This window comes from Natrix helvetica, assembly GCF_964273705.1.
Source record: "Natrix helvetica genome assembly, contig: HAP1_SCAFFOLD_190, whole genome shotgun sequence".
In the NCBI taxonomy this organism is placed as follows: Eukaryota; Metazoa; Chordata; class Lepidosauria; order Squamata; family Natricidae; genus Natrix; species Natrix helvetica.
Window position 1 is genome coordinate 41,335 of NW_028113586.1, and position 16,527 is coordinate 57,861.

Sequence of the window (16,527 nt, forward strand, 5' to 3'; positions counted from 1 at the left end):
ATACACACCGGCACACATGCCAGGGGCACCGGAAGACGTCCTCAAACCAGAGGAGAAGAAAGCAGACCTGACCCTACAAAGGGGTCATCAGGCGGCTGCCTGGGCGGTAAAGGCTGCCACTACAGCTTCCTTCTTTATCCGCCCTTGTCTACTGTGGCTCCAAGAACTGCAGCAGCACATCCCTGTCTCTGATATCAGGGCCCACCAGGACGTTGCCAAGCTGGTGGCTGCAATTCAATTTGGGTCTGATGCTACCCTAACCTCCGCCAGGTTCGTGGCCAGGGCCAGGGCCTCATCTGTGGCTTCCAGGAGATTGCTGTGGCTTCGTCAGTGGCAGGCCGATGCTCGCCACAAGTGGAAGCTGGCTTCTGCCCCCTTCAAGGGGGGGTATCTTTTCGGGGACGCCTTGGATCCCTTCCTGATCGAAAATAAAGAAAAAAGGAAGGTCCTTCCCTCTGCCCCGAAGAAGGGCTTTAACCGCCAGTCACCTTATTCCAGGCGATCCTCCTTTCGGAGCCAGGAACCCGGTTCGTCATTTCAGAACCAAGAATATGGTTCCTCCTTTCGGGGGGTGGACTATGGGACCCAAGGGTATAGGGGAGGCTATGCCCCCAGGTAGAGGTCTCAACCTGACCGTTCCCAACGGGGAAATCTGCCAGGCGGCCCTTTCGAGGAGGGGGGGGTCGCTACTATCGTAGAACCTAGACCCCTCCGCATCCAGTTATCCCATCGGAGGTAGGTTAGCCAGGTTCGCCCACGTTTGGGAGGCTACCACCTCTGACGAATGGGTCAGAACCACAGTTAGGCAAGGGCTTGCCCTTGAGTTTATCTCCAACCCCCCCAGTTCCTACAGGGCCTGCCTGTTGGTGACGTAGAAAAGCAGACGCAGACAGGAGTAAGGTTGTGCTGGGAAGGCCACCCGATGGAAGGCACCCCGAAGGGCACCCACCCAGAACATGGTTCGGGGCTCCCTTTTATTGTCAAACTTCTCAGAATAGTAAAAGCTCATTGGACAGAAAGTACACTTGGCAACTATTGGTTTACAAATGCATGCTTTCCTCATGGACACCTCATGATCACTTCATGGGCACTTCATGACTACTAGTTAATATTTTGCTGCATGGAATGTGATGTCTATGTGTACATTCCATTGTCTCTTTTCTTGTGAGCATAGGAGATTAAGAGCCAAGGATTAAGAAGGAAGGAATGTGGATTTTGACTGATTTAATCAATGTGGTTAACTACTGATTAATCAATTAACCCTACATTTCCTCCTTTCTTTTATTTTAATTCATTTTGTTTTAACAATTTGCACACATACGTTTCGTTGCGTCTATGAGGTCGAATTCTGGGCCGAAACATTGTTATTAATGTAGGTACACATTGAATGCAGCAACAGCAACAAATTGACATGATTCTCTGTGATTTCTCAGTCTTCCCTTTGGTGGACGATCTGTTTGACCAGACCACCATGCAGGAATACGTTGATACGCTCTTCTTCCACATAACATCCAGATGTTATCTAATGTATTTGTGGTGTGGTTATTTTCTGATACCAATTGTTTAACCATAGCTCTTACTAAATTACATAAGTGTAAACCATTTGTTTCGATGCTTTGTAATATAGTAGGACACCCCTGTGCTATCGGACAACCTCCCGTGATTTGATTTGTACAGCCAAATTCAGTATAATTTGTAAGATGTTCAACAAAAGTTTGATTCAAATGTGAGTCATTACATGTTATGGGGTTGTACAACACAAATGTTTTGTCACAATATGGATATTTTCCTACATACAAAGTATTCTTATTGCTAGTGGTATTAGTATATTCCCAACAATATGTTGCCTTCTCCTGAATTCTACTTCCAATCGCTAAAGTTGTATAGCTATTATGTTCGTTTTCCAGTATTCCATCTTATCCAAGGATGTTGTATCCAGCCAGTTTTGTTAAAAGGCACTGCATGTACCATGAGTCCTCCTTTTGTGTGTGTAGGAACATGCATACAAATCCAACAGTCAGTTCTGTTAACTATTCTTGAAACATTTTGAACATCCCACAGAAAGCGATTTTGGTCCCAAAGTCCTTGTTCTGGAATGCCATCCTGTGGGGATAGCGTTGCCAAAGTTGGAGGGAAAAGACATGTATAAAATAGACACACTACAATAGTGAGAGAGTTTGAATTTAAGCAAGAAAAAGCAGCCACTAAAAAGTTCTTTGGTGTTGGTTCCACGTTCTGATCTTGTAACAACTGACTGGCTTGAGCAGACAAAGCCTTAATCTGTCCCCAAATTGGATTATGTTTCTTCCGAGATTTTACACACCGCACTGGAATCCACACAGGTCCTGTTGGAGCAAACACAGCAGCATATCCTCGTCCCCATGTTAACAGAGGAACCGGACCATGCCATTCAGGGTTAGATAACAATCTATACATTACTTTTGGCTGAGGATGACTCGTTCTATGGCCAAAGTGATTATCCACTGGAGTAGATAAATTTTTTATATTAAGATAGATAAAAATGTTTATATTAAGATAATTTAGTGTGAATAGAACTTTGTTCAGCCATTCCTGTTTCCCAGGAAGGCCTATGGGATTTCCCCCCGTTTTTTTTTATGTTTTTCCAAAGCTGATTTTAGGGTGTGATTAGCTCGTTCTACAATAGCCTGCTCTGTGGAATTATAGGGAATGCCAAAAATGTGTTTAACTTGCCATTTCTCACAAAATTCAGCAAAGAGTTTACTACAATATGCTGGACCATTATCTGTTTTTAAAGTAGAGTGCAGGCCCATGACAGCAAATGTCCTAATACAAGGATTTATAATATGTTTTGTGGCCTCTCCTTTTTGCGGAATAGCCCAAATGAAATTATCAATTGTAACATGAAGATATTTCCAGGAGAAAAGAAAAATCAAAATTGTATTCAGAGCAGACAAAGAAATGTAACTGCATAACTTTTATATGCAGATGACAGATCACAACAGATCACCCATTTACTTTACATTTCTCAGAAGAGAGAGGGAAAAAAAAATAGTTAAAGTGAGCAGAAAAATTTCAGCCACCTTTAATGATCCAAAGGAAGGAGGGAAAGAAGGAGGGGGGGAATGCACAGAGGCATTCACAGGTATACACACACTCATGGTAAAAATGAACAGACACTCATTCTCCCCGCCTTTCCTGCTTCCCTCCAAGGAATGACCCAGAAGGAAGAGGGGGGGAATTCACACAGGCAATCACGTGGATCTCTGGATCCATTTACTTATCACTCCCTGGGGCATCAGGGACATATACTCACATTCATACTGCAATCAGACCTTCATGCTTGCTCATGCCAACCAATCATAAGTATTTCAGGAAGCTTTTTTCACAAGCCACCAAGCTTCATTTTCTTTTATTAGAGGATCTCACCCTCCCTTCAGGTTTGGAAATGATAACACACATGCATACACACACATACCATTAAACAACCTTGCAACTTACTGCTTCTTTATATGAAAGAGAATCAAACTACATTCATACCAACTTTTACCATCAACATACTCACATTTGCACTGCAATCATTAATTTCACATACAAAAATCCCATTTCATTCTTTCTTCATGCAAGGCAGTTATTACAATTATTTCAGGGAGCTGTACATAAGCCAATGAGCTCCATTTTCTATTATTAAAGGATCTCAACTTCCCTCCAGGTCTGGAAATGGTCACACACACACACATAGATGCACAAATACCATGGAACAACACTTTCAGGCCTGTGGGAGATGCACACCTAAGAATTTCTTAACAGACATTACATCAAATTAATCAAGTCTAATTACCTAGGTCTTCCATTCAGACAGGCTTTACCTTTTTGTTACCTGCTAAATTTCTTACTTTTGCTTGAAGTGACCCAGCTGTTCTATCTCCTTAAGCACTAGATAGTTAATGCCTGTCTCTGCCCTGGGGTGTTCGTTTCTAATTAAGTTGGATCTACCAACAGACGCTGGCTAATTTTTAAAGATCCAAATTCTATCTTGATATCCCAGCACGCGCTGGCATTTTTAAATATCAAGATGTATAGAAACAATGTACAGAGATGTTTGTCCACACATCGTTTGCATTCAGTCAGGGTTCTAGGTTGGCGCTCCCAGCACACGCTGGCATATTTTTAAAGATCCAAACCCTATCTTGGTCTCCCAGCAATTTCTGGCATAGTTTTAAAGACCAAGATGTATGGAGACTTTCATTAACACATCGTTTGCATCTGGGTGGGGCCCTTGATTCATCTGATGGTGGCCAGAAAATCAGCAAATTTGTTGACAAAAGCTAAATCAAAACTGTCTCCTGGAAGCCAAGTTTCTACTTTAGGACCAATAGAGTAGGTTGGCCAGATAAATGTGCAGAGGTTCTTTTTTACTCAGGTTGAAGGCAAACCTTTAGTAGGAATTTCCTTCATTTCATACATGCACACACAAGGCAACACTCTCCTCCTCCCCCCAAAAGGGGAAAAAAATCTATACTCACCTGAAGAGTACAATCTTCTAGGGCTGAAACACATGAGAACAAGGTTCCCTCCCCCACAGAAAAGGCATTGTTGGAGGATTAGAGGTAAGGGAGGGGCGTGGGGGGGTAGATAGCTTGCAGGCAGAGTTTGAAAAATAAAACCATCAGTTACTAAACAGATAAACAGATAAACATTATGGGGATATCACAGATGAGAAATGGGGTCTGGATTCACATGCTTCAGGAAAGAAATGAACAGGTAAAATCATTTAGACACACAATAAATGCAAGGATGAAACTTTTCTTGCAAATGAATTTAAAACATTTCCTGGGTTGTTACTTTAAGTTATAGGGAAGGAAGGAAGGGAAAAAAACTTCTCTGTACTCTGTTTCTGCTGGCCAAACAGAAACAAAGTAAAGATTCCCATCCCCCTTCACTCAGTTTTCTGGGCCCCAAAAACTGAGCGAAGGCAATTTGTCCCAGTTTACTCTTTTCTTTCTTTGAACAATTTAGAATTCTTGTCTTTTCAGATTGGAGACATTTTAGTTAAAATTACCTTGAGGGTGCACAAAGTCTTAGACATACACATTTACACAAAGACAAGGAGAAAATAAGAGGGGGGGGAGAGACCTCTCAGGTTTACACATCCTAGTCATTCCCAGCACAAATATGTTAAATGAGGGAAGGCTCAATTCTTAACAAACAAACCACGTGGTTGCATAGAAGACAGAAAGAGACAGACAAGAGAAAAAAAAAAGAAGAAACCACAACATTTTCCCTTTTCTTTTACACAATACAACAGTGACGTGCAGTCAGGTGAGGCAAGTGAGGCACAGCCTCACCATGGATGACTCTGCTTAACTGTTAAAAAAAGCCTCTAAAAAGCGGCCTCTACTAGGAGGCAGGAGAACTGCATGCCTCATCTAGTCTGACTTTAGGTGTTTTATGATCACTCGAGCAGAGTTAAGCAAGGGTTAAAAGCCTAAAAAATTCTGACCTAGGGGAGGCACGCAGTTCTCCTGCCTCATAGTAGAGGGCGCTTTTTAGAGGCTTTTTTAAACAGTTAAGCAGAGTCATCCATGGAAGCCAGGCAAAGAGCCATGCATACACACTTTCCCCCAGCCTCTTTCTTTTGGAAGGCTTGGATCAGCTCCCCTCCGGCTTCTCTGCCTCGCCTCTCACCCCAGCCTGCCAGCAGGAGGTGAGTGAGTGGGCTTTATTTCATTCCAGGCATTTCCCATCCAGACAGCAGGCTGTATTTGCAATGGTGAAGGTGTTTGGGGAAGGCAGCAGGGGAATGGGGGGATGGCAGAGGAGCTGCTTTCAAGCCACTGGAAAAGATATCCAATCCAACTTTTGTGTATATGTGTGTTTGTTTGAGAGTGAGTGAGAGAGGGAAGGGGGTAGGATAGTCCAATCCAACTTCTGTGTGTGCGTGTGTGTGTTTGAGAGAGGAGGAGGAAGGGAGAGAGGGAGGAAGGAGGGGAAGGGAGAAGAAAAAGAAAATGAAAAAAGCAAACTTATTTCGCAAAGGAGAAAAACAAATGCTGTCGTTTTAAATCAGAACTGAGCATGCCTGGCTGTGGAATTCTGGGAGTTGAAGTCTACAAGTCTAAAAATATTTGAAACCCACCACTGTGTCAGTGCCTCACCAGCCATAAACCTCACCGCACGTCACTGCAATACAATACAATACAATAGTAGAGTTGGAAGGGACCTTCGAGGTCTTCTAGTGCAATCCCCTGCCTAGGCAAGAAAACCCTATACCGTTTCAGACAGATGGCTATCCAACATCTTCTTAAAGACTTCCAGTGTTGGGGCATTCACAACTTCTGGAGGCAAGCTGTTCCACTGATGAATTGTTCTAACTGTCAGGAAATTTCTCCTCAGTTCTAAGTTGCTTCTCTCCTTGATTAGTTTCCACCCATAGCTTCTTGTTCTACCCTCAGGTGCCTTGGAGAATAGTTTGACTCCCTCTTCTTTGTAGCAACCCCTATATAAGTACCTTTATATAGCCAAATTAATTTTCCTGCATCATCTTTCAGCAAAGCTCATTTTTCTACATATCTGTTTTGCTTCCTTTCTTTTCATTCTGGCCAGGACAGGCATTTGCCTTTTCGTCCCAGGCCCCCAACAGCTCCCCTAGGGGGATTTCTGTGGCCATCCGCGAGCTACCGCTTCCCATGATCCCGCTCAGATGTGGGGCTCACTTCGTCCTAGCCGGGCTTGCCACTTTGTATTTACTTTTATAACCATTAGAAACTGTTTGTCCCACTGGGAAGGCTTGAAGCCCTCCTGCAAGTTCTTGTCCTGTGAGATTTCTTTTCTTCTTCTTCTAGAAATCCTGCTCGAACTGCTCCAATTGGCTCCTTTGTAGAGACAATTTATATTGGAGCAGTAAGGGAACTAGGTTCTACTGGCCTCAATGTATTTGCAGCCGGTAAAGCTAATTGAAAATAAGGAGGGAGAGCAAATTCCTCCTCTGGGAGGGAATAGAACGAAGAGGAGGGTGCCTTGAAGTCAAATTTATGATTCCTCATCTTCTCTATTATATCCCTGCATTGTTTCCACAACAATAAATATGAAATTGTTTTCCAATTTTTATCCAGTCCCCTAATTCCCAGGTTCCAGCCTCGGGATACCAGGGACATTGACAACCTATTTCACCTACTAAGTAGACTAACTTACGTAGACTAACTCCTGTCACTTCATTACTGCAGCTTTGTTGCATGAACCTTCTGCGGAGCTGACAGTTCCCCCTTCATACTCACTAAAAATTGGGAGCGAAATTCGCTGTGGTGCACCTGGGCTCGTCCGGCCGAATGAGTAGGAGGGCATCACGTCGGGGTCACCAGATGTTGGTGACGTAGAAAAGCAGACGCAGACAGGAGTAAGGTTGTGCTGGGAAGGCCACCCGATGGAAGGCACCCCGAAGGGCACCCACCCAGAACATGGTTCGGGGCTCCCTTTTATTGTCAAACTTCTCAGAATAGTAAAAGCTCATTGGACAGAAAATACACTTGGCAACTATTGGTTTACAAATGCATGCTTTCCTCATGGACACCTCATGATCACTTCATGGGCACTTCATGACTACTAGTTAATATTTTGCTGCATGGAATGTGATGTCTATGTGTACATTCCATTGTCTCTTTTCTTGTGAGCATAGGAGATTAAGAGCCAAGGATTAAGAAGGAAGGAATGTGGATTTTGACTGATTTAATCAATGTGGTTAACTACTGATTAATCAATTAACCCTACACCTGCCCAGTTTCCTCCAACCCAGCTCGCAGGCGTCTCATGTTGGAGGCCATCCAACATCTACTTGACATTTCGGCCATACAACCGGTTCCGGCCGATGAACGTGGGCTGGGGTTTTATTCCATCCTCTTTGTCATTCCAAAGGCCTCGGGGGGCTGGAGAGCTATTTTGGATCTTAAAAGATTAAACCGGTTTGTTTGTTACAAGCGTTTCAAAATGCATTCCTTACATATTATTCGGAACTCCATCAGACAGGGAGACTTGTTGTGTTCCATTGACTTAACGGAGGCCTACCTCCATGTCCCTATTCTACCACAGCATAGACAGTTCCTTCGTTTTGAGTATTCAGGTCATCATTTTCAATACACTGCCCTCCCCTTTGGTCTATCTTCAGCCCCTCGGGTCTTTACAAAGATCCTGGCTGCCTTGATTGCGACTCTCAGGGAAGTGCCTATTCATCTCCAGGCCTACCTGGATGACATACTTATCTAATCTTCATCCCCACGTCAGGCACGAAGGGACCTTGCGTCCACTATGCAGGCACTTCAGGAACACGGTTTTTCCATCAATGTACCCAAGAGTAATCTACATCCTTCCACCAGGTTGGTGCACTTGGGAGCGTTGATTGATACAGAGGTATGCCAGGTGTACTTGTCTCGTGAGAGGCAGGACAATATTAGAGCCTTAGCAAGCCAGGCGGCCATGGCACACAGGTGCTCCTTGGCTTCTCTATCTAAATTGCTGGGTACCATGGTGTCAGCCATTGGAATTGTCCCGTGGGCTCGGTTACACTCATGACGCCTACAATGGTTCCTCTTGCCGTTTCAGAGGAAACTCGTGAGCTGCTCCCTGGCCAAGGTCCTGGTCCTGGCGGAAGTCAGACATTCGCTCAGTTGGTGGACGTCTCCAGCAATTTCAAAGGGTCTTCTTTTCAAGGATCAGGACTTCCTAACTGTTACCACGGATGCCAGCCTCTTCGGCTGGGGTGCTACCTTTCAAACGCAGGTAGCGCAGGGCCAGTGGGACCAGGTAGCCAGAACACACAATATCAACTGGCTAGAGTTGAGGGCGGTCCATCTGGCCCTCCGTCAGTTCCTCTCAGGGGTGACGGGAAGACATGTGTTGGTGCTCACGGACAACGTATCAGCAAAGGCTCACATAAACTGTCAAGGGGGCACCAAATCTCGAGCCCTCATGGACGAAGCCATGAGACTGGGCCTTTGGGCGAAAAAGCACTTGTTGTCCCTCACCGCAGAACACATCTCTGGGGTGGAGAATGTATAGGCAGACTGGCTCAGTCGCGAGACTCTGGACAATGCCGAGTGGCAACTCCACCCCTCAATTTTCCAGGACATTGTGGACAGGTTTGGTATGCCTGTGATAGACCTCTTTGCCACCCCACAGAACAGCCACCTTCCCAGGTTTTTCTCCCAGTACCCGGTGTATCGGTCAGAGGGGGTGGATGCCCTGAGGTGCTCATGGCCTACAGGCCTCCTATATGCCTTCCCGCCTCTACCCCTTTTGCCCAGGGTCATTCAGAAGGTTCTGAGGGAGAAGGCCAAGGTGGTGTTGGTAGCTCCATACTGGCCTCGCAGGACTTGGTTCGCCGATCTGCGAACTCTTTCAGTGGACAGGCCCTGGAGAATACCTCGGGACAGGATATCGCTCCGTCAGGGGTCGCTGGAACATCCAGACCCACAGTGGTTCCAGTTGACCGCCTGGCGTTTGAGCGGGGCATCCTGAGGGGTGACAATTTCTCTCCCAAGGTTATTGCAACTATTCAGGCCGCCAGGTGCCCGTCCACTGATAGAATATACAATGCTACCTGGAGAATTTTCTGTACTTGGTGTGCGGGTAAGACCTTGGACCCAATCAGGGTCACGATACCACAGCTATTAGAGTTCCTACAGGAAGGGTTGGATAAGGGGCTGGCACCAAACACCATCTGAAGACAAGTGGCAGCCATTTCATCAGTTTTCGCTTGCAAGGGGTCCCCTTCCCTGGCTCAGCTGCCCATGGTACGTAGTTTTCTCAGGGGGGCGTCCAATCTTAAGCCCCCTGCAGTTCATAGATACCCTTCCTGGGATTTGACCAAGGTCGTTGAAGCCTTGACCGAGGCTCCCTTTGAACCTCTGCAGGAGGTGTCACTCAGGTTTCTATCTCTAAAGGTATCCTTTCTGGTGGCCATAACCTCAGCAAGTTGTATTTCGGAGTTGCAGGCTCTTTCGTCCAGGAAAGAGCTGTGCATTTTCCATACAGACCGGGTGGTCTTGCGCCTGGACCCCTCCTTCGTTCCAAAGGTGTGCTCCTGCTTCCATAGGACTCAGGAGGTTGTTCTCCCGAACTTCTGTCCCCATCCGACCCATCCTCTGGAACACAAGTGGCACACCTTGGACGTCAGGAGGGCCCTTGAGATCTACTTACAACGTTCAGCTGCAACTTGGAAATCCGATGCTCTGTTTGTCTCCTTTCAGCCCACTTCACTGGGCAACAAGGTCTCGGCCCCTACCATAGGCAGGTGGTTAAAGGCCTGCATCTCCACAGCATACCAGTCTCAATCTCTTCCAGCACCTGCCAGGGTCACAGCGCATTCTACCAGAAGCGCTTCAACATCAGCAGCATGGGCGGCTCAGGCGTCACTGCAGGAAATCTGTAGGGCGGCCACCTGGGCTACACCCAATGCATTTATCAAACATTATAAAATGGATTCCTTTGCATCAGCGGAGGCGGCATTTGGTCGCAGGGTACTGCAATCGGTGATTGGGGCTGATGCTCCTTTGCCACAATCTTAGGCCCACCCTGGGACACCTAGGATTTGGTACGTTCCAGTCTGGATGCTGCCTCCACCACTAGGGAGAAAGGGCTTTGGTACTTACCTGAGATGCCTCTTCTCCTAGGGTGGAGGCAGCATCCAGCCCCTCCCTGGTGGGAATGTGTGGTCTCTAACCTTTGCCTTACGTATTGTTATTTGTTTCTGGTTGTTACATGTTGAATTAAAAAAAAAAGTCGTGTTTGTTCTGTCAGGGAATGGGTGTACCCTATGGAGTCGGCAAGTCAAGATGGAAAGGGTACAGGTATGTTCTATTTAACGGCGATAACGCACTGGGTCTACTACATTTCTTCGTCAAAAGCTGGATCTACCTAGCAACAAGGGGCGGAGTTTAAAATTTGTTACAAGACCCAGTCCTCAATATGATTGGATGAAGGTTAACCCAGTCTAGATGCTGCCTCCACCCTAGGAGAAGTGGCGTCTCAAGTAAGTACCAATGCCCTTTCCCATCTCTTCTGTCTGAGTATTCTTGCTAACGTCTCATAACGTAATTTATAGTTTAGCAAATAGGTTAGATTTTAGTAAATAGTTGTAAGTCCTCGACTTACAACAGTTCATTTAGTGACCATTCAAAGTTACAATGGCACTGAAAACTGTGACATGACTTTCACAATTACGGCTTTTGCAGCATCTCCTTGACTATGTCATCAAAATTCAAATGCTTGGCAACTGGTTGATATATATCCCTTGTTCCGTCCCTCCCCCTCCCCTCCCTCTCTCCTCCCTCTCCTTTTTCTTTCTTTCCTTCCTTCCCACATAGCATCAAACCTTCTCTCCAGCAGTGGCAGAAATGACTCTGCATGGTTATCAATTACTAAAATTGGATTTTTATGGACATTGTGGTCAATCCTCTGTATGATGTTCCTGGGTCAGCTTCTATATTGAACAAAATAGAGCAAGCCATGATAAAAATGGTCATTATTTGTCTTACCTGACTCAATGACTTATCTTTGTTGAATGTGAGACTGACATAATCCGCTAGAAGAAAAAGGAAGTGCATCTAATTGCTTACATTTCTAAAGTACAAAGATGTACACATCTAGTTACATGTGAACAATTGCAGAAAATGTCGTTTCTTTCTTTTAAAAAGCGAGGTATCGCAAATTGACATGACTTTCTGAGACTTGTTTTTAGAAATCTTTTGATGTGTAATTCACTTTTGAATAATCACCTCACCCAGAGTCATGTTATAGGGAGGATGGATAGCTTAAAAATTTAATAAATAAAATTATCAGTAGCGTTGTAGCATTTTCATACTCCATACTTTTTAGCATCAAATATCAATTATTAATTATTAATGTATAATGAACTAAAATATTTGGCAGAAAAGCTTTCCTCGACTGTACAAACCATTTAAATTAGGTTAATGGGATCGTATTTGTGGCTATTATATATTTTGTTGCATAAAACTTTCTGAAAAAGTTTGAAGTGTGTTATATACTAGTCTATCTTTCAAATACGAGCTGAAAGCATCATGAACTTCCATGACTGGGAGTGACCTTGAATTTGGATCTGTCCAACACTTTAATATTACAACTAAATATTGTGTATGAAATACTCTATAGAAAGAAAGGTTTACATCCATTATAAGTATGATTATTAAATAGAGTAAAGCATTTTTTGCTCTTTTGGTTTAGGAAACCAAACTTGTGAATGAGAAATTTCTTTTTTTTTTTTCTATGCTGGGTCAAAATATTTTACATTGTGGTACTATATTCCAAGTATTGCAACATTACTGGGCTTATACCATGTTTCCCTGAAATTACGACGTGTCCTGATAATAAGGCCATGCCACATTTTTCTGGTGGGCAAAAATATAAGCCCTCCCCCACAAATAAGCCCCCTGGACAGCCCCCCCACCTCCGGCCAGGCAGTGGTATCCCGAAGGTGCCAAGCCGCAGGAACCGGTGGGGAGGCAAAGGTGATCGCGTTGCTTAGTTCCTTTGGGATACCGCTAGGTTGGTGAGCGGCTCTGTGCCCAGCTAAAGAGGGGGGTTGCCGGGTGGCTGCTCTCTTGCAAGTGGGCTGCCAAAGAGCCGGGCACAGCCTCATGGGTGAATGGCTGTGTTGCGCTGTCGCAGCAGCGCAACACAGCAGCCATGAAATGAGCACACTCATGAGCAGCCATCCGACAAACTCCCTTTCCAGCCGGACACAGCGTCATTCACTGACCTATGGGTATCACCAAGTTGTGTGAGTGTCTGTTCGCCGCCGCGTGGCTGTCGTGGGTTGGCACCTTCGAAATGGCAGTGAATGGCACTCTGCACAGCTGGAGAGGGGGATTGCACGAGCGGCTGTTGCACTCTCACTCGCGCGCCTCCCAGCCTCATGATGCCCTGGTCCAGCTCTCTCTGCAGAGCCAGGGGACCTCTGCTGCCATCGCTGCATGGCTTTTTCTGCGGCTTCCAAACCAAGTCTTCTGGCAGTGGCCGCTCTGGGCGTACGCTCTATGGTTGCATGCTCTGCTGGAAGCTGGCCCACAGCCATAGAGCGTACGCTCAGAGCGGCCACTGCCGGAAGACTCGGTTTGGAAGCTACAGAAAAAATCATGCGGAGGTCTCCTGGCTCGCGCAACCCCCTCTCCAGCCATGCAGAGCGTCATTCACTGGCATTTCGAAGGAACCAAGCCACAGGAGCCGGGCGGTGAAAAGGCGCTCACGTGGCTTGGCAATACCCCTAGGTCAGTGAATGGTGCTGGAAAGTGGGTTTCTCGGGTGGTTGCTCATGAGTGTGGCCGCTTCATGGCTGCTTTGTTGTGCTGCTGCGACAGTGCAACACAGCCATTCCCCCATGAGGCTGTGCCCGGCTCTTTGGGAGCCCGCTCGCAAGAGAGCAGCCACCCGGCAACCTCAAAACAATAAACCCTCCCCTCATAATAAGGCCCAAGCCATATTTTGTGTGTAAAAAGAAAATAAGACTCTGTCTTATTTTTGGGGAAACACGGTATTAATACTGAGGTTATACCGGGATATAAAATGTGAGGCCAGAGGATTATCAGCATCTTCATGGCAGTACTTAGGGCCCCTTCCATTTTTTTTTCAATTATAGGGGGATTTAAGGAGCATAATATTTGCTTCAACTCAGTGGTGGGTTGCCAATTTTTTTTTATTACCGGTTTGCTTGTGGACGAACGCAACACTTCTGCGCATGCGCAGAACCGTCCAAGCTTGTGGGCAGAATATCCCACCGCTGCTACTACCGATTCACCCAATTAGGGCTGAACCGGGAGCAACCCACCTCTGCTTCAACCCTGCTCAAGTTTTAACACCTCAACATTGCCCTCTTGCAAAATAAATTCTATCCACTTTTGGAAGGAATCTTCCAAACATCCAGTGTAGCTCAAGCACATAGAGCTTATGCACTCCTGCATTACTCTAATCCCAGTTTTTTTCTTCCTAATGACAACATGCTAACAAGTCACATTGGCCTAGTAGATAAAAATGATAAGTTTTTGTAGTAGATAAAAATGCTAAATAAAAAATGCTAAATTTATATGGTTACAGTTCATAGCTGTGGGGTCCTGCTTTGCGCTAAAATAAAACCAAATACGGCACATTTTGAGTTTTTTTTAAAAAAAGTAATAGGTCAAAAAATTCAGCAGACGAGGAATAGAGTGACCCAGTTGTTAAATGAACAGGTATAGAGAAGCCATTTATTTCAGTTCCATGTATATGTTGCAAATGTGTGTGTCAAAAATTTAAAATGTAACTATGGTCACTATCTTGATTCTGACACAACATCATTGACTGACACAATTTTCAGAGCTAACATTAAATGCCAATGATTATCACTGAAAAACTAAAGGTGTGGGCTATTTGAAGTTCTATCCTTAAACTCAACTATGTGTGAGTTTACTGTTCATTCTTTGATAACCTCATGAAATACTTATTAGTGGGTTCAGCTATAGTGTCTTTATTACTAAATCCTTACAAAGTTGTAGACATATATCACAACAATCACTTAAAAAGCACCAATAATATAATTCTCATTTACTGTTTTGCATATACCTTTGTGCATCATACATTTTACTGCTGGAAAATCTGCTTTCCTTACCTTCATAGGCTTCTCTATTAGCTAAACACTGACGATTATACCAGATTTTTGCTTCATAATAATCATTCTGTAGAAATCAAAATGTGAAATAAATACTTAACATATAGATTGGAACATGATGTATGTAAGTATTATATACGATTGGCCCCACTTTATCTGAATTTCATTTTCCTTCTGCCGCAAGTGAAGCTGAGGAAGATAGATGTTAGGATTATCAAATGCCAGCAAGGTTAGATGACAACCCAGGATCTCTAGTTGCAGTTCTGGTGACAACGGCAATTAACAGGAGAGACCATCATTATAACACTATTATGGAAGAGTAAATCTAGTAATTCAAGAATAAAATGGAATTAACCAATCATGGTTAATAAAAAAAGCATAGGCCACATAATAAGAAATGCATGCATAGAACCTTCTTGATGCAACTGGGATATTTGACTCTTACTAGGGATTAAAAGGAAAAAAAGTTTATTCTTAAATGATGGCAATTGGGAACACTACTTGTACATATGCCATAAACTACAATATAAAACAGGGCTATCAGATCCAGGTTTTAAAAATCTCGTCCAGCACCCAGAAATCTCTAAACTCTTTGCTTCTGTTCAAGGGTTACTACTATATCCTTGTTTTACGTCCAGTAATGGACAGCTCCACAGATGGCAGCAACACTTGCAACCAACATAATATTGAGACCAAATGCCTACAAATTGCTAGCTCATATCCCTCCCAAATCAGTCATGCAACCATCGTAATCTCTACATAGAAGAGTAACTATAGCAGATACAATGGCCTTGTGACCAGTGGGTCTTCAGATGCTACTGGATTTGGACCCTCAGCAATAATATTTACTGCAACATAAACTTGCAGAAGGGTGGGATAAAGCAGGCAAGACTGGAAATATGTCAAGAAAAGGGGAGACATTAACTGGCATCTTGAATTTTATTAGAACATTGCCTGTTCATTTCTTGTCTCAGTCATGGTGTAGTATAGGATTGTGATCAATTCTGTATTAAGAATATCAAACTTGCCCAACAACAATGTGGCTTCACAAAAGTTATTTAATAGAATCATAGAGTTGGAAGGAACCTTGGAGGTCTTCTAGACCAACTTCTTGCCCAAGGCAGGAGTCTTCATACCATCTCAGACAAATGGTTGTCCAATCATTTCTTGAAAACCTCCAACAATGGAGCACCCACAACTCTGAGAGGCAAGCTGTGCTATTGATTAATCATTCTCACTGTCAGAAACTTTCTCCTTGGAAGACTGGTATCATGTCTCCAGCCTTATCTTTGTGAAGCTAAATGTATATACAGTAATTCCTTTAGCCATTCTTCATAGGATTTAGTCTCCAGACTCCTTGCCATCTTTGTTGTTCTCTGTACTCTTCCTAGGGCTTTTTTCTGTATTGCAGTGATCAGAAGTGGATTCAGTATTCCAAATGTTGCTCACCAGTGCCATACAGAACAGTACAGTAGTGTTAAGCTAAGTACTGAATCCTGTACTTAGGTGAACGACCTTATATTTCTCACCACTGAACGACCTTATATTTCTCACCACTCAGCTGCAGCTTGCTGGATAGGGCACAGCACTCAAATTGTCAAATCCTTCTGAATCTTAAGCGCCTTTCAAAGAGTTAACAATTCCTCCCAGTTTTGTGTTATCTGCAAATTTGACAAGTGCCCCTTCAATCCTCTCATCTAGGTCATTTATTAAGAAGTTGGTCTCAAGAGACAACCTTGAGGAACCCCTCTGCATATTTCCCTCCAAGTATATGTAGTTGTATTAAGGACCACACGCTGAGTGTGGTTGGTCAGCCAACTACAAATCCATCAGTTAATGATACTGTCTATCCCTTACTGTTCTGTCTTACCAAGAAGTAGGCTGCGGTCAAAAAATGT

The 16,527-nt window shown here is 44.3% G+C and overlaps 1 protein-coding gene across 1 annotated transcript in view; it reads right to left on the bottom strand.

Moving 5' to 3' along the window:
* Nucleotides 1-16,527, bottom strand: part of LOC309382321 (cation channel sperm-associated auxiliary subunit beta-like) — a gene marked incomplete at its 3' end in the record, with an annotated part of 67,173 nt that overhangs the window by 35,976 nt on the left and 14,670 nt on the right. Inside the window, exons 8-9 of the mRNA XM_081971829.1 lie at nucleotides 14,630-14,696; nucleotides 11,508-11,554 (exon numbers count right to left, since the gene is read on the bottom strand). Coding sequence (XP_081827955.1) covers nucleotides 11,508-11,554; nucleotides 14,630-14,696 — 114 coding nt within the window. The remainder of the gene's footprint in view (nucleotides 1-11,507; nucleotides 11,555-14,629; nucleotides 14,697-16,527) is intronic.